This window comes from Oncorhynchus kisutch, linkage group LG17 (assembly GCF_002021735.2).
Source record: "Oncorhynchus kisutch isolate 150728-3 linkage group LG17, Okis_V2, whole genome shotgun sequence".
Taxonomy (NCBI): Eukaryota; Metazoa; Chordata; class Actinopteri; order Salmoniformes; family Salmonidae; genus Oncorhynchus; species Oncorhynchus kisutch.
In genome coordinates this window covers 72,263,850-72,291,778 of record NC_034190.2, presented here as the reverse complement: position 1 = coordinate 72,291,778, position 27,929 = coordinate 72,263,850, and the positions used below count along the sequence as shown (strand labels likewise).

The window sequence follows — 27,929 nt, the reverse complement described above, 5'->3', positions numbered from 1 at the left end:
TGCATTCCATTGCAATTCTACAGACAAAGGAATTCTCCGGGTTGGAACATTATTGAAGATTTATGTTAAAAACATCCTAAAGATTGATTCTGTACTTCGTTTGACATGTTTCTACGAACTGTAGTATGACTTTTCTTCTGAACTTTCGCCTGGACTTTCCCACGCGTCATGAGTTTGGATTTGTGAACTGAACGTGCTAACAAAAGGAGGTATTTGGACATAAATTATGGACTTTATCGAACAAATCACACATTTATTGTGGAACTGGGATTCCTGGGAGTGCATTCTGATGAAAATCATCAAAGGTAAGTTAATATTTATAACGTTATTTCTGACTTCTGTTGACTCCTCAACATTGCAGATATCTGTATGGCTTGTTATGTTGTCTGAGCGCTGTACTCAGATTATTGCATGGTTTGCTTTTTCAGTAAAGTTTTTTTGAAATCTGACACAGCGGTTGCATTAAGGAGAAGTATATCTCTAACTATGTGCATAACAATTGTATCTTATATTAAAGTTTATGATGACTATTTCTGTAAATTGATGTGGCTCTCTCCAAAATCACTGGATGTTTTGGAAGCAAAACATTACTGAACAATAACGCGCCAATGTAAATTGAGATTGTTTTTATATAAATATCAAACAAAACATACATGTATTTGATTAATTTTATCTCTATTACTGCTTTTTGGAACTCCTCTCTTTGGCTGGAAAATGGATGTATGTGTTTTTGTGACTAGGCTCTGACCTAACATAATCATATGCTGTGCTTTTGCTGTAAAGCCTTTTTGAAATCGGACATGATGGGTAGATTAACAAGAAGTTAACAAGTACATTAGAGTGTCTAGTTTGAGAAACCGATGCCTCACAAGTCCTCAACTGGCAGCTTCATTAAAAAGTACCGGCAAAGCACCAGTCTCGACGTCAACAGTGAAGAGGCGACTCCGGGATGCTGGCCTTCTAGGTAGAGTTCCTCTGTCCAGTGTCTGTGTTCTTTTGCCCATCTTAATATTTTATTTTTATTGGCCAGTCTGAGAAATGGCTTTATGTTTGCAACTCTGCCTAGAAGGCCAGCATCCCAGAGTCGCCTCTTCACTGTTGACCTTGAGAATGGTGCTTTGCCGGTTGAGAACTAGACACTAATGTACTTGTCCTCTTGCTCAATTGTGCACTGGGACCTTTCTTTGCTTTTCTTTCAAAAACAAGGACATTTCTAAGTGACTGCAAACTTTTGAACGGTAGTGTATATCCTCTTCAATCCCCATTCCACCCTCCATAGTGGAAAGATAGATAAGCTGAAACAATGGAAAAGGGCCATCTCGACATTTCAGGACAAGAGGAACCATTTATCTCCTGAGGGGCAACACAACAGACATATTAAAATAATAACTCAGGGATTACCAATATGTCAGTGTAGAGTTTCTTCATCTCCTCAGACCTCTTTGTCAGCAGGGAGAGATCGGTTTTGTACTTCTCAATCGCCATCTGGGGTGAGAGGGAGAAAGGAGAACATTATTTGATGTATAATATCAGAATACCTTCAGTTTTTTTGTTGCATCACAAAACTACCACTGCAAACTGACAGCAGACACCATAAGTGAAAAATAATGCAATATGAAGCAACACTCAGTATATTGGGCAAATAGAAATGAACTTCCCTATGATGTGCTCATCTTGAGATAAGCACTGTGAATTAACAATATAGTGTGATGGTGAAATGCAACTGACTGATGCTAATTCAGCGTGTCAAAGTTTTTCTTGTGTTTCTCTTAATCTTATATCTGTTTGTCTGAATGTGAACTGAAAAGAAAGAACAGGTCTATCAGAATAACTTACCTTCAGGTCTTTGAAAAACTTTGGGTGTTGATCGCCTTGGTTTCTTCTCTTGTACGTTTTCTTGTACTGAATGGTCTTCTGTAACTCATTCTTGAGAACTGGAGGGGATGACACATCATGTCCATCATCCATCATACCTGATCACTGAAGCAAATACTCTCTACTTTAAATCATTATTTTCTCCTTTCTGCTGCTGGATCAAGCCAAGTGGCTGATCTGCACTCATGTCAACTATTCAACACAATTCTTCAGCCAAAAAGTAATCATAAATGTCTATACATGAAGCTTATAATAGGCCTACATGTCTTCACACTTTACATTTAATTGCGCCATCAAGCCGGTCATCTCTTTGAACTAGCTAGATTATCCTATCTTAGATAATATTATTCATAGGTATATAAAAAATACAGTCACTATAATTAGATCTCAGCACTGTAAAGAGCAACACCTGTTTTTTACAGAGACATTATTGGACAGGATTGGAAACGTGGTAGACTCACCGTCCACTTCAGCAGTAAGGCCTTTAATGGAAGCTGATCAGAAACACAGAGAGAAATACCTAACTGTTTTACCTAAACTGCTCCAATTGAAACATAAAGTACAGGTTTTCGGGGCTTTGACCAAAATCTTGATTACTTACCCCCAGGGACAGTTTCGAATTCCGTCAACTCTTGTGGAAAAGTGGCCAAGCCGGGTTCGTGCAACATGATCTGCTCCACAAGGGCATGCAGCAAGGTGAACTTCCTGTCTATCCCACGGAGCTGGGAGATCTGTGGGGTTCATGAGGGACATTCGAAGGTGGCGTGCAACACGCTCTCCATTATAAAACAGTTAACGATAAATCAAATATTAATTTTATTGGTCACATGCAGATGTTTTTGCGAGTGTAGTGAAATGCTTGTGCTTCAGGTTCTGACAGTGCAGTAATATCTAACAAGTAATCTAACAACTCAACAACAACTTCCTAATACACACAAATCTAAGTAAAGGGATTGAATAAGAATATATACTTATAAATATATGGATGAGTGATGACCGAGCGGCAATAGGCAAGATGCAATAGATGGTATAAAAATACAGTATATACACATATGGGATGAGTAATGAAAGATATGTAAACATTATTAAAGAGGCATTATTAAAGTGACTAGTGATCCATTTATTAAAGTGGCCAATGAATTCAAGCCTGTATGTAGGCAGCAGCCTCTCTGTGTTAGTGACAGTTGTTTCCACTAGCGGAACCCCTCGCCAACAGCCAATGAAATTGCAGGGTACCAAATACAAATCAACAGAAATCTCATTAATCAAATTTCTCAAACATACAAGTATTAGGCACCATTTTAAAGATAAAATTATCGTTAATCCAGCCAGACTGTCTGATTTCAAAAGTGCTTTACAGCGAAAGTCACAGAAAAACCCAGCCATTTTTCCAGCCAAAGAGAGGAGGTACAAAAAGCACAATTAGAGATCACATAATTAATCACTAACCTTTGATGATCTTCATCAGATGACACTCATAGGACTTCATGTTACACAATACAAGTATGTTTTGATCGATAAAGTGCATATTTATATCCAAAAATCCAATTTTACATTGGTGTGTTATGTTCAGTAGTTAAAAAACATGTTGTGATTTTGCAGTGAGCCACATTAATTCACAGAAATACTCATTATAAATGTTGATGAAAATTCAAGTGTTATGCATGGAACTTTAGATACACTTCTCCTTAATTAATGCAACCGCTGTGTCAGTTTTCAAAAAAACTTTACGGAAAATAATCTGAGTATGGTGCTCAGAGCCCAAACCAGCCAAAAGAAATATCCGCCATGTTGCGCAGTCAACATTAGTCAGAAATAGCATTCTAAATATTCACTTACCTTTGATGATCTTCATCAGAATGCACTCCCAGGAATCACAGTTCCACAATAAATGCTTGTTTTGTAAGATAATGTCCATCATTTATGTCCAAATAGCTTATTTTGTTAGCGCGTTGTGTAAACAAATCCAAACGCATGTTCAGGTCCAGCCGAACGTCGGACAAAAAGTTCCAAAAGTTATATTACAGGTCATAGAAACTTGTCAAACTAAGTATAGAATTAATCTTAAGGATGTTTTTATCATAAATTTTCAATAATGTTCCAACCGGAGAATTCCATTTTCTGTAGAAAAGCAATGGAACGAGAGCTACCTCTCATGTGAAATGCGCATGACTGAGAACGAGGCTGCTGCCAGACCCCTTAGTCAAACAGCTCTCATTCGCTCCCCCTTCACAGTAGAAGCCTGAAACAACGTTCTAAAGACGGTTGACATCTAGTGGAAGCCTTAGGAAGTGCAAAATTACCCATATCCCACTGTGTATTCGATAGGGGCTGAGTTCAAAAACGACAGAAACTCAGATTTCCCACTTCCTGTTTTTTTTCTCAGGTTTTTGCCTGCCATATGAGTTCTGTTATACTCACAGACATAATTTTCTATCAAATACTACTAATAATATGCATATATTAGCATCTGGGACTGAGTAGGAGGCAGTTTATCTGGGCACGCTATTCATCCAAAAGTGAAAATGCTGCCCCCTATCCCAAAGAAGTTAACAGTCTGATGGCCTTGAAATAGAAGCTGTTTTCAGTCTCTCGGTCCCAGCTTTGATGCACCTGTACTGACCTCGCCTTCTGCATGGTAGCGGAGGGATCAGGCAGTGGCTCAGGGGGTTGTTGTCCTTGATTAACTTTTTGGCCATTCCTGTGACATCAGGTGCTGTAGGTGTCCTGGAGGGCAGGTAGTTTGCCCCCGGTGATGCGTTGTGCAGACCGCACCACCTTCTGGAGAGCCTTGCGGTTGTGGGTGGTGATACAAGGAGGTGATACAGCCTGATAGGATGCTCTCAATTGTGCATCTGTAAAAGTTTGTGAGGGTTTTAGGTGACAAGCCACATTTTTTCAGCCTCTTGAGGTTGAAGAGGCATTGTGTTGCGCCTTCTTCACCACACTGTCTGTGTGGGTGGACGTTTTCAGTTTGTCCGTGATGTGTATGCCGAGGAACTTAAAACTTTCCACCTTCTTCACTGCTGTCTTGGCGATGTGGATAGGGGGTACTCGCTCTGCTATTTCCAGAAGTTCACGATCATCTCCTCTGTTTTGTTTACTTTGAGTGAGAGGTTGCTTTCCTGACACCACATTCCAAGAGACCCTCACCTCCTCCATAGAGGCTGTCTTGCCATTGTTGGTGATCAAGCCTACTACTGTTGTGTCGTCTGGAAACTTGGGTGATTGAGTTGGAGGCATGCATGACCATGAAGTCATGGGTGAACAGGGAGTACAGGAGGGGGCTGAGCATGCACCCTTGTCGGGCCCCAGTTTTGAGGATCAGTGAAGTGTAGATGTTGTTTCCTAACTTCACCACCTGGGGGGCGGCCCGTCAGGAAGTCCAGGACCCAATTGCACAGGGCGGGGTTGAGACCCAGGGCCTCAAGCTTAATGATGAGCTTGGAGGGTACTATGGTGTTGAATGCTGAGCTGTAGTCAATGAACAGCATTTCTACATAGGTATTTCTCTAGTCCAGATGGGATAGGGGCGTATGCAGTGTGACGGCGATTGCATTGTCTGTGGACCTATTGGGGCGGTATTCAAATTGAAGTGGCTCTAGGGTGGCAGGTAAGGTGGGGGTGATATGATCCTTGACTAGTCTCTCAAAACACTTCATGCTGACAGAATGTGTGCTATGGGGCGATAGTTATTTAGTTCAGTTACCTTTGCCTTCTTAGGTACAGGTACAATGGTGATCATCTTCAAGTATGTGGGGACAGCAGATTGGGATAGAGAGAGATTGAATATGTCCGTAAACACACCAGCCAGCTGGTCTGTGTGTGCTCTGAGGACGCAGCAAGGGATACCGTCTAGGCCGGCAGCATTGCGAGCATTGCGACACGTTTAAATGTCTTACTCACGTCGGCCATGGAGAAGTAGAGTTCACAGTCCTTGGTAGCGAGCCTCATCGGTGTCACTGTATTATTCTCAAAGCGGGCAAAGAAGGTTTTTAGTTTGTCTTGGAAGTAAGACAGTGTCCATGACGTGGCTGGCTTTCATTTTGTAGTCTGTGATTGCCTGTAGACCCTGCCACGTACGTCTTATGTCTGAGCCATTGAATTGAGACTTCACTTGGTCCCTTTACTGACATTTCGCTTGTTTGATTGCCTTTCAGAGGGAATAACTACACTGTTTGTATTCAGCCATATTCCCAGGCATCTTTCCATGGTTAAATGCGGTTGTTCTCGCTTTCAGTTTTGCGTGAATGCACAGTTCCTGGTTAGAGTATCCACAGTTCCTGGTTAGAGTAGGTTTTAATAGTCACAGTGTGTACAACATCTCCAATGCACTTCCTTATAAACTCACTCACCGATTCAGAGTATAAATTGATATTATTCTTTGAAGCTACCTGGAACATTTTCCAGTACGTGTGATCAAAACAATCTTGAAGCGTGGATTCCGATTGGTCAGACCTTTGTTGACTTCTCTAGGATAGGGGCAGCATTTGGAATTTTGGATGAAAAGCATGCCCAAATTCAGCTGCCTGCTACTCATCCCCAGTAGATAAGATATGCATATATTTGGATAGAAAACATTATAAAACTGTTAGAATCATGTCTGTGAGTAAAACAGAACTTAAGTAGTAGGCGAAACCCTGAGGACAAACCATTCAGATGTTTTCTTTTTTGAGGTCACTCTCTTTTCAATGGGTTTTAATTGGGAATCCAGATTTCTAAGGGACTTGCTTGCAGTTCCTACCGCTTCCACTGGATGTCACCAGTGTTTAGAAATTGGTTGAGGTTATTCCTTTGTGTAATGAAGAAGTACGGCCATCTTGAACAAGGGTCACTTCATGTGCACTGTTTGATAAAGGCGCATGACCAGAAAGCTAGCGTTAGTTTGTTTTCTTCCTGTTTTAAACACAGATCATCCCATCTTCAATTTTATCGATTATTTACAAAAAAATACCTAAAGTTGTATTGCAAAAGTAGTTTGAAATGTTTTGGCAAAGTTTACAGGTAACTTTTGAGATATTTTGTAGTCGCGTTGCGCAAGTTGGAACCGGTGTTTTTCTGGATCAAACGCGCCAAATAAATGGACATTTTGGATATATATGGACGGAATTAATCGAACAAAAGGACCATTTGTGATGTTTATGGCACATATTGGAGTGCCAACAGAAGAATCTTGTCAAAGGTAAGGCATGATTTATATTTATATTTCTGCGTTTTGTGTCGCGCATGCAGGGTTGAAATATGTTTTCTCTCTTTTGTTTACGGAGGAGCTATCCTCAGATAATAGCAACGTTTGCTTCCGCGGAAAAGCCTTTTTGAAATCTGCCATGTTGGCTGGATTCACAACACGTGTAGCTTTAATTTGGTATCTTACATGTGTGATTTCATGAAAGTTAGATTTTTCTAGGAATTTATTTGAATTTGGTGCTCTGCATTTTCTCTGGCTTTTAGCCAAGTGGGACGATACCGTCCCACATATCCCAGAGAGGTTAAATAAATTGTCACAGGTACATCCTGTTTGAGTTTCTGCCTATAGGACGCGAGGAGCAAAATGGAGTCGTAGTCAGATTTGCTGAAAGGAGGGCGGGGGAGGGCCTTATATGCATTACGGAAGTTAGAGTAGCAGTGATCCAGTGTATTGCCTGCACGAGTGCTAAAATCAATATGCTGATAGAATTTAGGTAGCCTTGTTCTCAAATTTGCTTTGTTAAAATTCCCAGCTACAAAAAATGCAGCCTCAGGACATGTGGTTTCCAGTTTGTAAATTTTATTTTTTATTTTTTTCACCTTTATTCAACCAGGTAGGCAAGTTGAGAACAAGATCTCATTTACCACTGCGACCTGTCCAAGTTAAAGCAAAACAGTTCGACACATATAACAACACAGAATTGCACATGGAGTAAAACAAACACACAGTCAATAATACAGTAGAAAAATAAGTCTATATACAATGTGAGCAAATGAGGTGAGATAAGGGAGGTAATAAATAGGCCATGGTGGCGAAGTAAATACAATATAGCAATTAAAACACTGGAATGGTAGATTTGACAGTAGATGAGTGTGCAAAGTAGAAATACTGGGGTGCAAAGGAGAAAAATAAATAAATAAATACAGTAGGGGAAGAGGTAGTTGTTTGTGCTATTTATAGATGGGTTATGTACAGGTGCAGTGATCTGTGAGCTGCTCTGACAGCTGGTGCTTAAAGCTAATGAGGGAGATAAGTGTTTCCAGTTTCAGAGATTTTTGTAGTTTGTTCCAGTCATTGGCAGCAGAGAACTGGAAGGAGAGGCGGCCAAAGGAGGAATTGGCTTTGGGGGTGACATGTGAGATATACCTGCTGGAATGCGTGTTACGGGTGGGTGCTGCTCTGGTGACCAACGAGCAGAGATAAGGCGGGACTTTACCTAGCAGGGTCTTGTAGATGACCTGGAGCCAGTGGGTTTGGCGAGGAGTATGAAGCGAGGGCCAGCCAACGAGAGAGTACAGGTCACAGTGATGGGTAGTATATGGGGCTTTGGTGACAAAACGGATGGCACTGTGATAGACTGCATCCAATTTGTTGAGTAGGGTGTTGGAGGCTATTTTGTAAATTACATCGCCAAAGTTGAGGATCGGTAAGATGGTCAGTTTTACGAGGTTATGTTTGGCAGCATGAGTGAAGGATGCCTTGTTGTGAAATAGGAAGCCAATTCTAGATATAACTTTGGATTGGAGATGTTTGATGTGAGTCTGGAAGGAGAGTTTACAGTCTAACCAGACACCTAGGTATTTGTCCATATATTCTAAGTCAGAGCTGTCCAGAGTAGTGATGATGGAAGGGCGGGCAGGTGTGGGCAGCGATCGGTTGAAGAGCATGCATTTAGTTTTACTTGTATTTAAGAGCAATTGGAGGCCACGGAAGGAGAGTTGTATGGCATTGAACCTCGTCTGGAGTTTTGTTAACACTTGTGTCCAAAGAAAGGCCAGAAGTATACAGAATGGTGTCGTCTGCGTAGAGGTGGATCAGAGACTCACCAGCAGCAAGAGCGACATTATTGATGTATACAGAGAAGAGTCTCGGCCCAATAATTGAACCCTGTGGCACCCCCATAGAGACTGCCAGAGGCCCGGACAACAGGCCCTCTGATTTGACACACTGAACTCTTGTCTGAGAAGTAGTTGGTGAACCAAGCGAGGCAATCATTTGAGAAACCAAGGCTGTTGAGTCTGCCAATGAGGATGTGGTGATTGACAGAGTCAAAAGCCTTGGCCAGGTCAATGAATACGGCTGCACAGTATTGTTTCTTATTGATGGCAGTTAAGATATCGTTTAGGACGATATCCTGGGTCGGCAGGGTAGCCTAGTGGTTAGCGCGTTGGACTAGTAACCAAAAGGTTGCAAGTTCACATCCCCAAGGTACATATCTGTCATTCTGCCCCTGAACAGGCAATTAACCCACCCTAGGATGTCATTGAAAATAAGAATTTGTTGTTAACTGACTTGCATAGTTATATAAAAATAAAAACAATTGAAGGACGTGTCTGAGGTGTACCCATGACCAGCTCTGAAACCAGATTACATAGCGGAGGAGATACGGTGGGATTCGAAATGGTCGGTGATATGTTTGTTAACTTGGCTTTCGAAGACCTTAGAAAGGCAGGGTAGGATAGATATCGGTCTGTAGCAGTTTGGGTCAAGAGTGTCCACCCCTTTGAAGAGGGGGATGACCGCAGCTGCTTTCCAATCTTTGGGAATCTCAGACGATACGAAAGAGAGGTTGAACAGGCTAGTAATAGGGGTTGCAACAAATTCGGCAGATAATTTTAGAAAGAAAGGGTCCAGATTGTCTAGCCCGGCTGATTTGTGGGGGTCCAGATTTTTCAGCTCTTTTCAGAACATCAGACGACTGGATTTGGGAGAAGGGGAAATGGGAAATCTTGGGCGAGTTGCTGTGGGGGGTGCAGTGCTGTTGACCGGGGTAGGGGTAGCCAGATGGAAAGCATGGTCAGCCGTAGAAAACTGCTTATTGAAATTGTCAATTATAGTGGATTTATCGGTGGTGACAGTGGGCAGCTGGGAGGAGTTGCTCTTGTTTTCCATGGACTTTACAATGTCAAATAACTTTTTTGAGTTTGTGTTGCAGGAAACAAATCTCTGCTTGAAAAAGCTAGTCTTGGCTTTTCTAACTGCCTGTGTATATTGGTTTCTAACTTCCCTGAAAAGTTGCATTTCATGGGGGCTGTTCGATGCTAATGTAGAACGCCACAGGATGTTTTTGTGTTGGTTAAGGGCAATCAGTTCTGGAGAGAACCAAGGGCTATATCTGTTCCTGGTTCTACATTTCTTGAATGGGGCATGCTTATTTAAGATGGTGAGGAAGGCATTTTTAAAGAATAACCAGGCATCCTCTACTGACGGGATGAGGTCAATATCCTCCCAGGATACCCGGGCCAGGTTGATTAGAAAAGGCCTGCTCGCTGAAGTGTTTCAGGGAGCGTTTGATAGTGATGAGTGGAGGTCGTTTGACCGCTGACCCATTACGGATGCAGGCAATAAGGCAGTGATTGCTGAGATCTTGGTTGAAAGCAGCAGAGGTGTATTTAGAGGGCAAGTTGGTTAGGATGATATCTATGAGGTTGCCCGTGTTTACGGCTTTGGGGTTGTACCTGGTATGTTCATTGATAATTTGTGTAAGATTGAGGGCATCAAGCTTAGATTGTAGGATGGCTGGGGTGTTAAGGATGTCACAGTTTAATCACCTAGCAGCACAAGCTCTGAAGATAGATGGGGGGCAATCAGTTCACATATGGTACCCAGAGCACAGCAGGGGCAGAGGGTGGTCTATAGCAGGCGGCAACGCTGAGAGACTTGTTTTTAGAGAGGTGGATTTTTAAAAGTAGAAGTTCTAATTGTTTGGGTACAGACCTGGATAGTAGGACAGAACTCTGCAGGCTATCTCTGCAGTTGATTGCAACACCGCCCCCTTTGGCCATTCTATCTTGTCGGAAAATGTTGTAGTTAGAGATGGAGATTTCAGAGTTATTGGTGGTCTTCCTAAGCCAGGATTCAGACACGGCTAAGACATCCGGGTTGGCAGAGTGTGCTAAAGCAGTGAATAAAACAAACTTAGGGATGAGGCTTCTAATGTTAACATGCATGAAACCAAGGCTTTTACGGTTACAGAAGTCATCAAAAGAGAGCACCTGGGGAATAGGAGTGGAGCTAGGCACTGCAGGGCCTGGATTCACCTCTACATCGCCAGAGGAACAGAGGAGGAGTAGGATAAGAGTATGGCTAAAAGCTATGAGAATTGGACGTCTAGGACGTCTGGAACAGAGAGTAAGAGGAGCAGGTTTCTGGGGGCGATAAAATAGATTCAAGGTATAGTGCACAGACAAAGGTATGATAGGATGTCAATACAGTGGAGGTAAACCTAGGCATTGAGTGATGATGAAAGAGATATTGTCTCTAGAAACATAATTGAAACCAGGTGATGTCATCACGTGTGGGTGGTGGAACTGAAGGGTTGGATAAGGTATAATGAGCAGTGCTAGAGGCTCTACAGTGAAATAAGCCAAAAAACACTAACCAGAACAGCAATGGACAAGGCATATTGACATTAAGGAGAGGCATGCTCAGCCGAGTGATCATACGTGTCCAGTGAGTAGTGAGGTTGGTTGGGGTCACGGCGATTCAGACAGCTAGCCGAGCCATGGGTAGCAAGCTAGCAGAAGATGGAGGTCTGTTTTTAGCCACCCCGTGCGTTTCCGTCGGGGGAGATTAGTGGGGTTCCGTGTGGTAGAGGGGACCAATCCAATTGTCAAAATAGTTATAGTGGCCCAAGAAGATTGTTCGACAGACCTGTTCAGATAGCAGGGCGTTCATGTTATGTCCCGATGGAGGGGCCAGTTGAATAACTCCCTCGGGCAGATAACGTCGGTATTCCAGTCGTGAAGGGCTGATGGGGCTCCGCATCGGCAGTAAAACAGGTCCGGATAGGTGATTGTAGCCCAGGAGTGGCTGACGGAACTCTTCAGCTGGCTAGCTCCGGGATAATTGGTGTTTGCTCCGGAATCGACGTTAGCCAATAGTCACTCGGATAGCAGCTAGTTAGCTGCAAGATCCAGGTGTAAATGTCCAAAGCTTGCGGTAGAAATCCGGGGATATGGAGAGAAAATAGGTCCGGTATGCTCGGGTCTGAGTCGCGTTGTACAAAACTGGCGATAGCTTTCCGAGCTAAAGGATGACCGCTAGCCGTGGTTAGCTGAATACTAACCGTAGCTAGCGAGCTGGCTAACTTCTTTTGTGGATTTCGGATACGAGGTGAATAATACTTTTGGAAAAAAACTGATCTGCACCACATTTGGTGAGGCTGGTTGCAGGAGAGTGTTTTGAAGTTGAGTTTTTGGAAAAAATATCTAAAAAGATATGCGAAGAAAAATATAAATATATATTTATTTTATTTATTTATTTTACCTTTATTTAACCAGGTAGGCAAGTTGAGAACAAGTTCTCATTTACAATTGCGACCTGGCCAAGATAAAGCAAAGCAGTTCGACAGATAAAACGACACAGAGTTACACATGGAGTAAAAACAAACATACAGTCAATAATGCAGTATAAACAAGTCTATATACAATGTGAGCAAATGAGGTGAGAACGGAGGTAAAGGCAAAAAAGGCCATGATGGCAAAGTAAATACAATATAGCAAGTAAAATACTGGAATGGTAGTTTTGCAATGGAAGAATGTGCAAAGTAGAAATAAAAAATAATGGGGTGCAAAGGAGCAAAATAAATAAATAAATTAAAATTAAATACAGTTGGGAAAGAGGTAGTTGTTTGGGCTAAATTATAGGTGGGCTATGTACAGGTGCAGTAATCTGTGAGCTGCTCTGACAGTTGGTGCTTAAAGCTAGTGAGGGAGATAAGTGTTTCCAGTTTCAGAGATTTTTGTAGTTCGTTCCAGTCATTGGCAGCAGAGAACTGGAAGGAGAGGCGGCCAAAGAAAGAATTGGTTTTGGGGGTGACTAGAGAGATATACCTGCTGGAGCGTGTGCTACAGGTGGGAGATGCTATGGTGACCAGCGAGCTGAGATAAGGGGGGACTTTACCTAGCAGGGTCTTGTAGATGACATGGAGCCAGTGGGTTTGGCGACGAGTATGAAGCGAGGGCCAGCCAACGAGAGCGTACAGGTCGCAATGGTGGGTAGTATATGGGGCTTTGGTGATAAAAACGGATTGCACTGTGATAGACTGCATAGACTGCAATTTGTTGAGTAGGGTATTGGAGGCTATTTTGTAAATGACATCGCCAAAGTCGAGGATTGGTAGGATGGTCAGTTTTACAAGGGTATGTTTGGCAGCATGAGTGAAGGATGCTTTGTTGCGAAATAGGAAGCCAATTCTAGATTTAACTTTGGATTGGAGATGTTTGATATGGGTCTGGAAGGAGAGTTTACAGTCTAACCAGACACCTAAGTATTTGTAGTTGTCCACGTATTCTAAGTCAGAGCCGTCCAGAGTAGTGATGTTGGACAGGCGGGTAGGTGCAGGTAGCGATCGGTTGAAGAGCATGCATTTAGTTTTACTTGTATTTAAGAGCAATTGGAGGCCACGGAAGGAGAGTTGTATGGCATTGAAGCTTGCCTGGAGGGTTGTTAACACAGTGTCCAAAGAAGGGCCGGAAGTATACAGAATGGTGTCGTCTGCGTAGAGGTGGATCAGGGACTCACCAGCAGCAAGAGCGACCTCATTGATGTATACAGAGAAGAGAGTCGGTCCAAGAATTGAACCCTGTGGCACCCCCATAGAGACTGCCAGAGGTCCGGACAGCAGACCCTCCGATTTGACACACTGAACTCTATCAGAGAAGTAGTTGGTGAACCAGGCGAGGCAATCATTTGAGAAACCAAGGCTGTCGAGTCTGCCGATGAGGATATGGTGATTGACAGAGTCGAAAGCCTTGGCCAGATCAATGAATACGGCTGCACAGTAATGTTTCTTATCGATGGCGGTTAAGATATCGTTTAGGACCTTGAGCGTGGCTGAGGTGCACCCATGACCAGCTCTGAAACCGGATTGCATAGCAGAGAAGGTATGGTGAGATTCGAAATGGTCGGTAATCTGTTTGTTGACTTGGCTTTCGAAGACCTTAGAAAGGCACGGTAGGATAGATATAGGTCTGTAGCAGTTTGGGTCAAGAGTGTCCCCCCCTTTGAAGAGGGGGATGACCGCAGCTGCTTTCCAATCTTTGGGAATCTCAGACGACACGAAAGAGAGGTTGAACAGGCTAGTAATAGGGGTGGCAACAATTTCGGCAGATAATTTTAGAAAGAAAGGGTCCAGATTGTCTAGCCCGGCTGATTTGTAGGGGTCCAGATTTTGCAGCTCTTTCAGAACATCAGCTGAATGGATTTGGGAGAAGGAGAAATGGGGAAGGCTTGGGCGAGTTGCTGTTGGGGGTGCAGTGCTGTTGTCCGGGGTAGGAGTAGCCAGGTGGAAAGCATGGCCAGCCGTAGAAAAATGCTTATTGAAATTCTCAATTATGGTGGATTTATCAGTGGTGACAGTGCGGCTACGGCTAAAAGGTACGGCTAAAAGCTATGAGAATTGGTCGTCTAGAACGTCTGGAACATAGAGTAAAAGGAGGTTTCTGGGGGCGATAAAATAGCATCAAGGTATAATGTACAGACAAATGTATGGTAGGAGATATAGTTATAGAGGCCCAAGAAGAAAACATAATAATAATAATAAAAATAATTTAAAAAAATTGTCCGATTGTCTATTCAGATAGCAGCCGGTAAGACAGCTAACGGTTAGCAGGCCGCAGATGGGCGTTCAGGTAACGTCGCGACGGAGGAGCCAGCCGAATAACTCCTTCGGGTAGATAACGTCGGCAGTCCAGTTGTGAAGGCCCGGTGGGGCTCCGCGAAGGCAGCAAAACGGGTCCGGATAGGCGACTGCAGCCCAGGTGCGATTGATGGAACTCAGGAGTGATTGACGGAGCTTGCTAGCTCCGGAACAATTGATGTTTGCTCCGGAATCGACGAAGGCCGATAGTCACACGGATAGCAGCTAGCTAGCTGTGAGATCCGGGCATGAATGTCCAGAGAGCAGTCGAAATCCAGGGACATGGAGAGAAAAATTGGTCCGGTATGCTCCGCTCCGAGCCGCGCTGCGCCGTACAGAACTGGCGATAGACTTTCGAGCCAAAGGATAGCCGATGACCACAAACCGTGGTTAGCTGAACACCAACGACTTGCCAGTAAAGGAGCCAACTAGCTTCTGAACTAGCTTCTGGATTAGCTTCTGGCTAGTTTCAGGACAGCCTCCTGGAGTTTCTGGCTAGCTTCTTGGAGGATTACAGATCTGAGGTAAATAATACTTTTTTATAAATATACATTGGTGAGGCGGGTTGCAGGAGAGTGTTTTGAAGATGAGTTGATGGAAAATAAAAATAAAATGTATGTGAAAAAGTTGTAAATATATATATATATATACAGGACACGACAAGACGAGGACAAAAGACGTCTGAACTGCTATGCCATCTTGGAACAAGGAGAGTAGAGAGTCCAGTGAAGTTCCTTGAGGACCATCATGGTATCTGCAAGAGTGCGGATATATACGGCTGTGACATTAACCGACGATAATTCTCTTGGGAGATAATATGGTCGGCATTTGATTGTGAGGAATTCTAGGTCAGGTGAACAAAAGGACTTGAGTTCCTGTATGTTGTTATGATTACACCATGAGTCGTTAATCATGAAGCATACACCCCCCCGCCCTTCTTCTTCCTAGAGTGATGTTTATTTCTGTCGGCGTGACGCATAAGGAATCCCGGTGGCTGTACCGACTCCGACAACATATCCCGAGAGAGCCATGTTTCTGTGAAACAGAGTATATTACAATCTCTGAACGCTCTCTGGAAAGCAACCTTTGCCCTAATTCCATCAACCTTGTTATCTAGAGACTGGACATTGGCGAGCAATATACTCAGAAGCGGTGGGTGGTGTGCACGACTCTGAAGTCTGACCAGAAGGTCAGAAAGTCTTCTGCGGCGAGGTTGTTTTGGGTCGGCCTCTGGAATCAGATCAAATGCCCTGGGTGGTGGTGGAAACAAAAGATCCGCTTCAGGAAAGTCATATTCCTGGTCGTAATGTTGGTAAGTTGACGACGCTCTGATATCCAATAGTTCTTCCCAGCTGTATGTAATAACACTTAAGATTTTCTGGGCCAACAATGTAAGAAATAATACATACAAAAACAAAATACTGAATAGTTTTCTAAGGACTAGAAGCGAGGCAACCCTGTCTGTTGCCACCATCTTGCTACCAAGTCATACTGTGCTCTTTCGATCTACACAGAGATCTTCACCAGAAAAAGAAATAGGAGAGATCAGCCGTGCTGGTTCACCTGCAGCAGTCCTATGTCACAGAGTCCTGGCTGAGCCACACAACTACTGTTCCTACCAGGCCTTGAGATGCACAGCAGAGCAAAAGAATGCACACATTTTTGTGCGCTGTGTGTACAAATGCAAGTGCCTTGCCCCAAGGCTACTCAAACAATAGGACCTCAATGTACAGTTTCTGTTAACCTAAACACTAAAAATTGAATTTCTCTCTGTGTTAATATTGAGGCATGTTGCTTTGTATTATTGGATGCATGTATCAACAATCCACAAGGTTTTCATTGACTCTTCCATTTTTGCGTTAACTTGACAAGGTCAACTGATTGTTCAAGGTATTGCTAATGCTTTTGTTACTCAGATATGGCTGTGTGTTTGTTAGCAATTTGATTTGAAAACAAATCAAAACAAAAATCATCACATCATAACAAAAACATTACATCATAAAAGCTTCCATATTACATGCAGAGTCATTATCACCTTTACTAGAGCCGTAATACGTTGTGTCCTTACTTAGACTGTGGGGAGCTTTTTCTGTGAATAAAAAAATACTTGAGGAGTGTTAAGTTTCCTGAAAATGAATGAAAATAAATCAATAAAAATGCATCCATATTCAACTTATTTATATCAAATGTTAATGATCTTTCTAAAATTCAAGCCTTGCTGCATCACAGTGGCTTATGCCTTCTGTCTTAATTGAAATGCAAAGGGGACATCTCTCTCTCTCTAATCCTGTGATGGGATTTATTCCATAGACTTTTTTAGGTTACGTTGTTTACCAATTTGAGGTCCAGGGCACTTCCCTGAGGACCAGTCTAGAAGAGATGCACGCATCATCAACTTGAAGATTAACAACAAAAACCTCTATGGCTTTCTCTTACCTTACGGTTACTGTATCAACTTCCAGGTCCAGCCATTTATTTCAAAACAGAGTCCCCTCACAGTGCAAACAATTTAGCCCTCTCTGTTTCACCTTCAAACCTTCTATGTGAGGCTTTGGGAGTAAGAGACTCCAGTCTTATTAGATAGAGAGGAAGCATTTTAAATCTGGGGCAAAGTGCCATTAAATCTTCCCATCAGGGGACCAGTACAACACAGCAGCGGCTCAGGCGGCAATCTATAGAAACTGCCAAGGAGTCATCTACTATGCTGAAAGACCTATTCTAATAGTTCAGAGAGATCTAAAATGATCCCAGATAAATGTATAAAAAAAGCATGTATCTAATAAACAAGGAGTCTAATCCAAAACAAGGCTAATCTAAGACTACCAATATTGAGATTTAAAGAAAAGGACCAGTAAGGTGAAAGAAGTTGCGGCTGCCATTGCCCACTGTGAATTGTAGGGTACCTCACAGTAGACTTGTCCAATGTCCACCAGCCCAGCATCTGCGCCATGGCAAGAGGTTCCATTTGATTTGTGAAGCCAGGCGGTGATACAATTACCTGCGTGTCAGAGTTAGACACACTACGGGTAATGACCCAACCTGAGTTGGACTCAGCTGACCAGGCAGAGGATGGATAGGAGGAGAAATTGAAAGGAGCGAGAAGGAGGAGGGAGATCTGTCTGTGTATATCAATGAGAAGTTTTATTAGCCTAGTGCTGGACACTCCACCAAAGGTCAGGTGACAGCAGAGGAGAGGAGCACCTACTTTAGTTAAGGAGGAGAGGCGGAATCCCTTGGCCTTTCCCTTCCCTGCGTTCTCATTGAGGTAATTGCCGATGGCCAGCAGGTACTCCAGCACGGAGACAAACGACCTGGAGCTGTACAACTGCGTGCACATCCTGATCTTCTGGTTAATCAGCTGAAAGACAAAGATAGTGGTTCAGGAGAAGTCATTTCACTAATCCAACTTCATACTCACTCTTTTCGTCTGAATCAGATTCTTTTGTTTTGTCTGATTCATGAGCTTATGAGAGTTGAGTAAACCCAGGCAAAATCATTTTTGGTTTTCAAGTAAATTTGCAGTCAGACTAGAGACGTGACAAAATTTCAATAGCACACATTTATTTTGGATGACAGGCTTGTATTTCGAAGTAAACAAGTAGATTGACTTGTTCTACATTGCAAAAGTAATTATATTTTCATCATTATGCATTTCATTGTGGTTTTCAGATTATATTATTTGTTATCATTCATACTACACAGTTTTTAACCATCCTATCACAAACAATTGTGTCTTATATATCTAAGAAACATGGTGCACACTGCACGATATTCATAGAATGTATAAAAAAATGGGACAGGTATTAGATTTTGTTTGCAATCTCTCTCAACACAGAATTTCCAGGTCTGCTAGTAAAGTAAGGAGGAAGGTGAGGATGGGATGTAGTGGGGAGATAGAGCAGCCCTCTGGAAAAACAAATCCACTTAGCAAAGGTGCGTGTCTGATACAACATCCAACCATATGCTCAAGTTTACAAAGTAACTTCCCATAGCACACTAGTGTGACCTCCTCAAGCCTTAACAGAGCAGAATGCAAATACAAAGAATGCAAATCAGGTTTTGAAGAGGGCAACCTCTCATTGCAGCCTGGTCTCATAGACTAGACATAACATAGTAAATGTAAATCTGGGAACTCTAATTAGTATGATATGTTACATATGGTATGGTTACAAACGACAGGCGGTTACTTAAAACCTCTACAGGATCGGTGGGTCCCCCATGGGAGGGTTGAGCTAATGCGATTAACAAGAAAAGTAACAAGACAATTTCCCAGGGCATAGACATATCTGATATTGGCAGAAAGCTTAAATTCTTGTTAATCTAACTGCACTGTCCAATTGACTTGATTGTGCAAAGAATAGGTCTGACATACAAATACAAACTGCTGGGCTCATGACAGCAACAAGAATATTAATTGTCACCCTATGCTGCAAAATTGAGAATAATAGTTTCTTGCATAGCAGAAGATCGGAGTAAGATATTATCAGATACAAATATCCTATTTGGATTTAGAGGTACAGACCATGTACCATAGTCAGACCGACTGTGTGACTAACCAAAACTCCAACAACAAATAAATGCAAGGCACAGGCAGATGTTACTATCTCACATAATTATCTTTAGGATAATCCTGCAATATACAGTACACACAGAATGCAGTACACACACCATTCCATAATCACGTAATAATCCATAATCAACACTGTGCTACTGTCTATGAATTGCAACTACATTTTGGAAAATATTTTTAGATGGTAGAGGGTACAATATGTGTAAACAACATTTGGATTTTACAAATTGCTATTTAATATATTAAGTGAGGTGGAGGTGTGAGGTGGAACATTTATTTGTTGAATTAAGGCGATAGAAAACTATTTGCATTTCACAAACGTAGAAGGTTATGTAAAAGTGCATCTCATGCCATTCTTTCACGAGTGGAATTTAACTATCCAGCGACAAATGAATGGAACAAAAATACTTCAGTTTCGCACTTTAACTCTAAGAGCTTAGGTACTTTTAAAGAGGAGAAAGCTTTTGAGTTTCTTACTTACTTTTTCAGAAGTCCATTTTATTTATGTTATAAACCATGATGAATTAAGATGACATTTTGCATTAGAGAATTGACTTATGTTCTTCTTTTTTATATTTGTGTTAGATTGAAATGCTAACCATTATCAGCCTACATTGCAGGAACAAATTGCAACTTCTTGATGATAATATATTCCATGCAATACATTGTAATGTTAATATCTTGTGCACCCATTCAATTGTTATTAGGTTTTTCGTTTATGCTCAGGTCTAGTCTATCCTGTGTATGTGACAATACAACGTTTTTTGTCTACCAGTTGAATGCACTAGCTATCTGCATCTACAGCAGATAGCTAATGGTCACAGTGAGTTGTTAATGCAGAGTGGAGAGAATATGAGTCTAGGCAGAACACAACAGGTGTTTCTGGATGCTGAATTCTACAGAGGTTAAAAGTGTCTATGTGAGTTTAAACAGGACAACAGAAAGATGACAGCAATCAGTAAGTCATTGAGAGAGGACATCAGTTCAGTATGTGGATTCATGATAACAACGGAGAAATCAGATTACCTCAAGGGACAATCAAGGCGGAACAACATCATTGTTGACGGAATTGCAGAATCTTAACGAGATCACACCCAATTCAGAATAATTCTCTAAATGTACTGCTTTTATTTTTATGTGGTTGTTTCCCCAACTTCTTGTAGAATCAGAAAATGTCAGAAGGGGAGGACAATGTAAACGGAATGATCACTGAGAAACTGAAGACGGACCACAGGAAGATTGAGAAGGAACGAGCCCACAGTACTGGAAAACTCACCACCGGCCCAGGTGACAGGCCCAGTGTAGCGATTTTCTTCTTCCTCCTCTGTGGAGGAGTAGGAGAGATCGGACCAATGTGCGGCGTGGTAAGTGTCCATAATTATAATAGCATCAGTTAATGTTCATATATTAGCCATCTTTGAGACTCACTTAAATCATTCCTTTGATGATGCAGCAGTAGCAATACAAGATGTAACATCTACAGAAGAGACAGGAAAGCCTATGGGGGAGGTGTTGTATATTTTTAGAGCCATATCCCTGTAATGCTTAGAGAAGATCTCATGTCAAGTGTTATTGAAGTGTTGTTTTTGCAGTTTCACCTGCCTCATCGCATGCCTATTGGTTTAGGGTGTTGCTATCGGCCACCAAGTGCTAACAGTCAATATTTAGATTATGTGTGTGAAGAAGTTGATAGTGTTTGTGATGTTAATAACAGAGAGGTCTATTTTCTGGGTGACCTGAACTGGTTAGCAAATAGCTGTCCTCTTAAGAGGAATCTTCTAAATGTGACTTATGCCTGTAATATGACTCAGGTCATACCAATAGTGTTGGATCTGTGACATTCAACTTGTATTGATCATATCTTCACTAATGCTGCAGAGCTCTGCTCCTAAGCAATATCAGTAGCCATTGGCTGTAGTGACCGTAACATTGTGGCAATAACAAGGAAAGCCAAAGTGCCAAAGGTTAGGCCTAAAGAAAGTTATAAGAGATCATACAAAATTATTCCTCATGACTCTTTTGTTGAAGACATAAAATAATTGATGTTGCTCTGATAACAATAATGAAAGAGAAGGATTGCTATTTTGAATTTGGTCAAATTCATGTGGGGGAGGTGGAAAAATGATTATTATCCATCAATAATGATAAGCCACCAGGTATAGACAATCGTGATGGAAAACTATTAAGAATGGTAGCAGACTGCATTGCCACCCCTATTTTCGATATCCTTAACCAAAGCCTAAAAGAGTGTGTGTGTGGAAGGAAGCTAAACCAATTCCACTACCTAAAAATAGTAAAGCTCCCTTTGCTGGCTCTAACAACCACTCAATCAATTTTCTGCCTGTTCTTAGTAAACTGATGGAGAGAATTGTTTGACCAAATACAATGCTATTTTTTAGAGAACAAGTTAACAGCTGACTTTCAGCAGCACTCAACTTGTACTGCACTGACTCAGAAGACAGATGATTGGTTAAACTAAATAGATAATAAGATGATAGTTGGAGGTGTACGGTTACATTTCAGTGTAGCCTTTGATGTTATTGATCAGAAGTTGTTATTGAAGAAACTCACTTGCTATATGGCTTTACATCACCTGCCATCACATGGTTGGATAGTTATTTATCCAATAGAACCCAGAGTTTTCTTCAATGGAAGCTTCTCTAACACTAGATATTTACTGTGGGGTGTCCCTCAGGGCAGATTTACACAAGTCTAGAATGACTTTGACACAAACATCAACTGTACTAGTTGTTCAGGCTCTGTTCTTGTCCCATCTTGATTACTGTCCAGGAATATGGTCAAGTGCAGCAAAGAAAGAGTTAGCAAAGCTGCAGCTGGCTCAAAACAGAGCAGGACACCATGAAGTCCTTAACTGCAAAATAGAGAACTAACATCAACAACATGCCTGCCAGTCTTTCCTGGTTGAGGATGGAGGAGAGATTAAGTACCTCTCTTCTAGTTTTTATGAGAAGGATTACTGTAATGAAAATTCCAGATAGTCTGCATAATCGAATAACATTCAGCTCAGACACCCATACATACCCCACAAGACATGCCACAAAAGTCCAAAATGAATTCACGGCAACGCACAGTATTATACAGACCCATAATCACATGAAACTCCCAAGCAAACAGCAACATTACCTTTAAAAAGGGGACACACAGACACATTCTAACACACATTTTCTTTGTATTGTTTGTATATTTTTTGGCATTGTTTGTTTATTGTTTTATTTTACATTTGTGTGCCTGTCCTTGTCTATCAGTGTATCAGTGTTTTGTTACTTGTCATGTTTTGTATTTTTTGTGGACTCTAGGATCAGAATAAACCAATAACATTCAATATGTCCTACCACTCAGAATGCATTTCCAAAGCATTGCTTCATACTAAGTTCAGACATAGGATCTTAATTTGATCACCCTGTTACAGGGGAACATTTTACATTTGTAGTGTATTTGAAGTTTAAAAAGGCTTCTGAAGTGTGTCATTTCCACTTCGAAATTTCAAACATGATTTTGCTGCTGTAGAACACTGTCTCAAATTAAGATCCTACAGCTGTAGTATGCTAGTGTTGATATGAAGCTAATGTTCATATCAGGCCAAAGTGAACTCACCGGCTGCAGATCCTCCATGCTTATGGGCAGCTCTCTTAGAGTCAGCAGCATGTCCAGTCTGGAGTTCAGGTAAGGAATGTTGCACATCTGTAATTGGGAGGCAGTTACATGAGTAATACACAGTCACAGAATGTAGACACAGAACCCACACACACATACCACATGCACACCACACACAAACACACACAATATCACACATTCTATTCATATGTGATTTTTCAGATTGATTTAAAAAACACTCCATCTACTGGGATCCGCTTAAGAGACACTTTGGGGTGGCTACTAATTACTTCTTCCTAAAGACTCTCCTCAACCCTTCCTCTCTAACAGGAGCAGCTACATCTAAGAGCTAAGATTCCCTGGTGGGTATGTTGTGGGCTGTCTTGTCTTCAGTTTGATTTAGCAGAGAAGCTGAAGGCTTGACATCTTGAAAAGATTGGCTGAGCTGCCTAGTCGACCTTTGGGTCGGTTGCTAACCTCTAATGAATCACTCTGGGTTGTCACGCAACAGTGTCTCGTTCATGCACAGGTGCATCAGGCCCCAGACACTGTCGTTCATGCACAGGTGCATTAGGCCCCAGAAGCCTAAGGGCCTTGGTCTGATCGGGATTAGTGAAAGATGTTAGGTTTGGGGTTATTTCTTGATCAAATCATCAAATCAAATTTATTTATATAGCCCTTCGTACATCAGCTGATATCTCAAAGTGCTGTACAGAAACCCAGCCTAAAACCCCAAACAGCAAGCAATGCAGGTGTAGAAGCACGTAGTGCTAGTAGTTAATCAGCTACTACAGACAGCGTGTAGCTGAATCTTTTGTAATATACATTTTTCAAGACCCGCTTATTAACATACTGATACATATGACCTACCTAAATAAAAACATTACTTTGAAAATTGTTACAAGGGACATCCCTTTTTAGTTTATCTCAAAGGTTGAATATGGGACTCACTAAAAACCCCTCTTACCCAGAGAACCTTGGAAACACTACAGGATGCATGTGAACTGAGGACACAAACTGTGATGCTAAGCCCTTCCACCATGAGAGGTGTTACTGCCACAATGTCTCCCAACATATCCCTATGCATGGTGTCAGATCATAGTGTGAAGAACATGGCCGGCTGATCTTGCTTCTTGGCGCATCTGCCATCCCTTCTGCCCATCATCAACCACATGGGGTACTTTTACAGTGTATCTAGAGGTGGGAAGCCTCATCATCCAGTATGTGTGAAGGGGGATAAAGGTGACTAAGGATACAGCAGGACTCCATAAGGAGAAGAGGAATCATAGAGGAAGAAATGCATATTATTACCATACAAATCATTGATGCAGAAATTACATAACATCAGCATCCTGGAAAAAACTTTAAAGATATAGCTCAACAAAATTACATATTGGTTTCCTTACTAACGTTTTAGCATTTGTGGCACAATTCCCATTCTAGTCATGGGACCGATATTAGCATTTTTCGCACATCATGTTCAAATCATCTCTAAGTGACTTAGTTTCACAATAAATTGAATATACTTTTGGATGATTTGAACGTGATGCATGAAAAATACTAATATCAGTCCCATGACATGAATGGGATTTGTGCAACAAATGCTAAAACATTAGCATGTGGAAACAGTGCCAGGGTAACTAGACCAAAGCATGGATTGCTGTAATACATTGTCCATAGACTGCTTACAGGGTAAGTCAATCAATGTGTCATTATGTAATTTGGGTGAACTAATCCTTTTCAGGAATTGAAAAATGTGGTTTATTTTGAAGATCCATCACATCCCCTCATTAAAATTCACAAGGTGTTTATAATTACTTTAATTGGTCATCCATTCATGAAGCATGCACAGCACATGGACGGTAAGAGCTTCTTCTAATTTATGTAAACAAAATCAAAATTGCAAACATTAAGGTTTATCTAGGACATCTGTGATAAGTAGGTACGGTAAGGCATTACCGTAGTCTTGGAAAGCATGGCATGCTAAGATACTTACCTCCATCATGTACTGGTCCACAACATGCAGCTCTGACACAGACCCCTTGTAAGATTTATACATTTCCACATCGTCTGAGGTAGGTACAAATCTATAAAGGAAACATATTTAACATATTTAAATGTATGTCTTTGTTATGTATTTGTTATGTTCTTTTTTGTCTTTGTTAAACATTAATCACAACATAAATCCCAGTTTGTCATTTTTCATGTCATAAGAGAGTTCCCTCTTGATTGTGTCATAAGAGTCAATAAGCAATGTTAGGGTTGAGTGGATCTGCTCTGCTTTGCTGCAGATCCAAACAGTAGTTGACATCTTATCGATACGGTGTGACATTTCATTCCTCCTCAATGTCTAATAATAAGTCAGGCTAAATATAATGCCTCCCTCAGTCAGTCAGTATAGTCTGACTATAGATCAGTTGTCTACATAGTCTGAATGGCACTGAGGCTTTGGTAATTGAATAAAAGGAGTCACCATTTTCAGTTACAATGCATAAATGAAGTGAAATACAACAAACACTTTTTCACAAGACACACAATCTGGGCTTCATCCAAAATGGCACCAAGTAGTGGTAGCCAGGTAGTGCTCTATAAAGGAAATAGGTCAATGTCCCATTTAGGATCATGCAATGCCATGCCCCCTTTCTCTCTCTTTCTCTGAGAGAGCCATAATGCTAGGCTGATTTCCAGTGACCCGGAGAAAGGGGAGTGATTAAAAGCCAAGTAGCTCTGATGGCTTCCGTCAGCTCCTATGAAGCAGCAGGACCGTTGATGCCAGCTGCGACCATCCAGTCATTCACTTGCACTGAGTTTGAACCCAAATGGAATCTCTTTTTCTCCTATCCTCTGTCATCTGAGTGTATTTCAACTCCAAACCAGACATTCACTTTTTCATGAGCCCTGGGATGTGGCGCTGGATTAGAGCTATAGAACTATAGCCGCATGTCATTAATATTGCAGGCCCTGTGGGGAGTGGTTTCTATTAGAGATTGTATTCCTGATGCCCACGCGATGCCACATTAAAATATATATTACGTTTTCATAGAATAAATATAATCCTCTATGAGATACATTAGATCACAGTTCTTTGATCAGGTCAGCACCTCACCGAAAGAAAGCACTGAGTAAACTGTAGAGAAGGAGGTAAGCATTTTACCCGGCTTTCAGTGTTACACCCCTGAGAGTAACTCAATAGTGTCTATCTCCTCAAATACCTCACCAATGAAAGTTTTATTAGTAGTCTGCTCTGGTAAAAGGTTCTGGCATCTGCTCTTTAGTATTAGAGCAAACGCTATAGAGACTACTGCTTGTGCCTTGTCATGTCTCATAGGTTTCATTGGGTTTATTCCTGTATGTATGATCCCTGTATGTACCCTGCACTCGTAACACTTGTTCTTACACAACCTAATGTTTTACCAACCTGCCCCCTTACTGGTCTTGTGTATGTACCATGTCAAATCTTACAAGTTATACTGTGCTGCCCTGCATCGGACTTGATACAATCCTGCATCAAGTCTGCATTTGTTTCCTTCTCAATGCAGGCAACTGCAGTTGTATCCAAATTCGAGATTAATCTGCAACATGAATGCAACATGTAATCCCTTCTTACCTCCTCAGGGAAGTGATCTGTTCGTCAGAGAAGCCTCCCTCACCCTCATTAACCAAGAACAGTTTGTCCTTTAGTTCTCCTGGCTGCACATGGAAACTTTTGAGGAAAATATCTGGGGGGAAAAAAATCAGGAAAACAAGATCAACACACTCACTCAAAAACGACACATGAATGGTTTTACTCTTGACAGGGAGATACTCTTTTTCCTGTACCTGCAACTTGAAATGAAATAACTGAAGACAAAAGGTGCTTGGATTAATTATCTCTCTCGAGTGCCTTTGGGGTGCACTCATTTGTATTCTATCAAATACAAACTGATGGGAATTTTTGTTTTACCTAACAACCTCTGTGTATACTGCACGAGCTGGGAAAAGTAGTACACTATCACGCTAAAACACTTTCAAATTAAATATGGTAAGGAATTATTGTGATATGCAGTCAGGGATGGATTCATGCACTGATTGAGTAACACCCAGTTCAAGGTTAAGGTTTTAGAAGTAATATGCAGCTAGATTCTATGCTATTCTGCTCGTCTTAATTTAATAGGTCGACCGTCAGTTAATTAAAAAGCCCCAATCTGACAGGGGTGTGCGGGGTGCTCACTGCACTCTGCTTCTTTATGTATTGATCATTCTGCTCTGCTCTGGGCTAAAGCAAGAGGTCTCATCTAGAAGGAGAAATAATGTTTAAGTATTTCCTACATTACAAGGTCATTTTAAACACCATGCCACAAATATATTCCATTCCCTTCCGTCCTTTTTACTTTCCTTTCCTCCATGTTAATTATGTTACCTTGGACCACCATTGTCTTATATTATGTTTAATAAGAAAATGGTGGTCCTCTGTAGCTCAGCTGGTAGAGCATGGTGCTTACAAAAGCAGGATAGTGGGTTAAATTCCCAGGACCACCTATACCTTAAAAAGTTATGCATGCATGACTGTAAGACACTGAGTCTGCTAAATGGCATAAATGATATATTATAGAACATTTGTGTTGAGTGAGTGTTGAGAAGTACAGGTATAGTGGGTAGTCAGTCACGACCCTTGATGTTTTTATTTACCTTGGATGTAATGTGACAAGACTGATATTTCTAATCTTGCCACATCAAGACTAAAGTTATTTTCTATTCAAATGTCAGTGTCTGTGTAACAATTAACATGACAAAATGTGTCAAAATCATCCTGATATACGACATCCAGTGATGACAGGGCAACAGGGTAAATGTCCCATGGGGGACCAGTATGAAAAAATAGTATGAAAATGCTTTTTCAGTTCTGCCGACAAATTTTCTATGGGATTGAGGTCAGGGTTTTGTGACGGCCACTCCAATACCTTGACTTTGTTGTCCTTAAGCCATTTTGCCACCACAATTTTGGAAGTATGCTTGGGGTCATTGTCTATTTGGAAGACCCATTTGCGACAAAGCTTTAA

General features: G+C 41.5%; 1 protein-coding gene across 3 annotated transcripts in view; it reads right to left on the bottom strand.

The window, feature by feature from the left end:
* The window catches only part of LOC109908248 (formin-like protein 19), a 50,420-nt gene that overhangs the window by 3,152 nt on the left and 19,339 nt on the right, over nt 1-27,929 (bottom strand). For all 3 annotated transcript variants that reach the window (XM_020506835.2, XM_020506834.2, XM_031794542.1), the window contains 8 exons: nt 26,498-26,609; nt 24,887-24,977; nt 22,891-22,977; nt 17,911-18,063; nt 2,477-2,606; nt 2,337-2,369; nt 1,837-1,934; nt 1,402-1,485 (listed from right to left, as the gene is read on the bottom strand). In XM_020506835.2, coding sequence (XP_020362424.1) covers nt 1,402-1,485; nt 1,837-1,934; nt 2,337-2,369; nt 2,477-2,606; nt 17,911-18,063; nt 22,891-22,977; nt 24,887-24,977; nt 26,498-26,609 — 788 coding nt within the window. The remainder of the gene's footprint in view (nt 1-1,401; nt 1,486-1,836; nt 1,935-2,336; nt 2,370-2,476; nt 2,607-17,910; nt 18,064-22,890; nt 22,978-24,886; nt 24,978-26,497; nt 26,610-27,929) is intronic.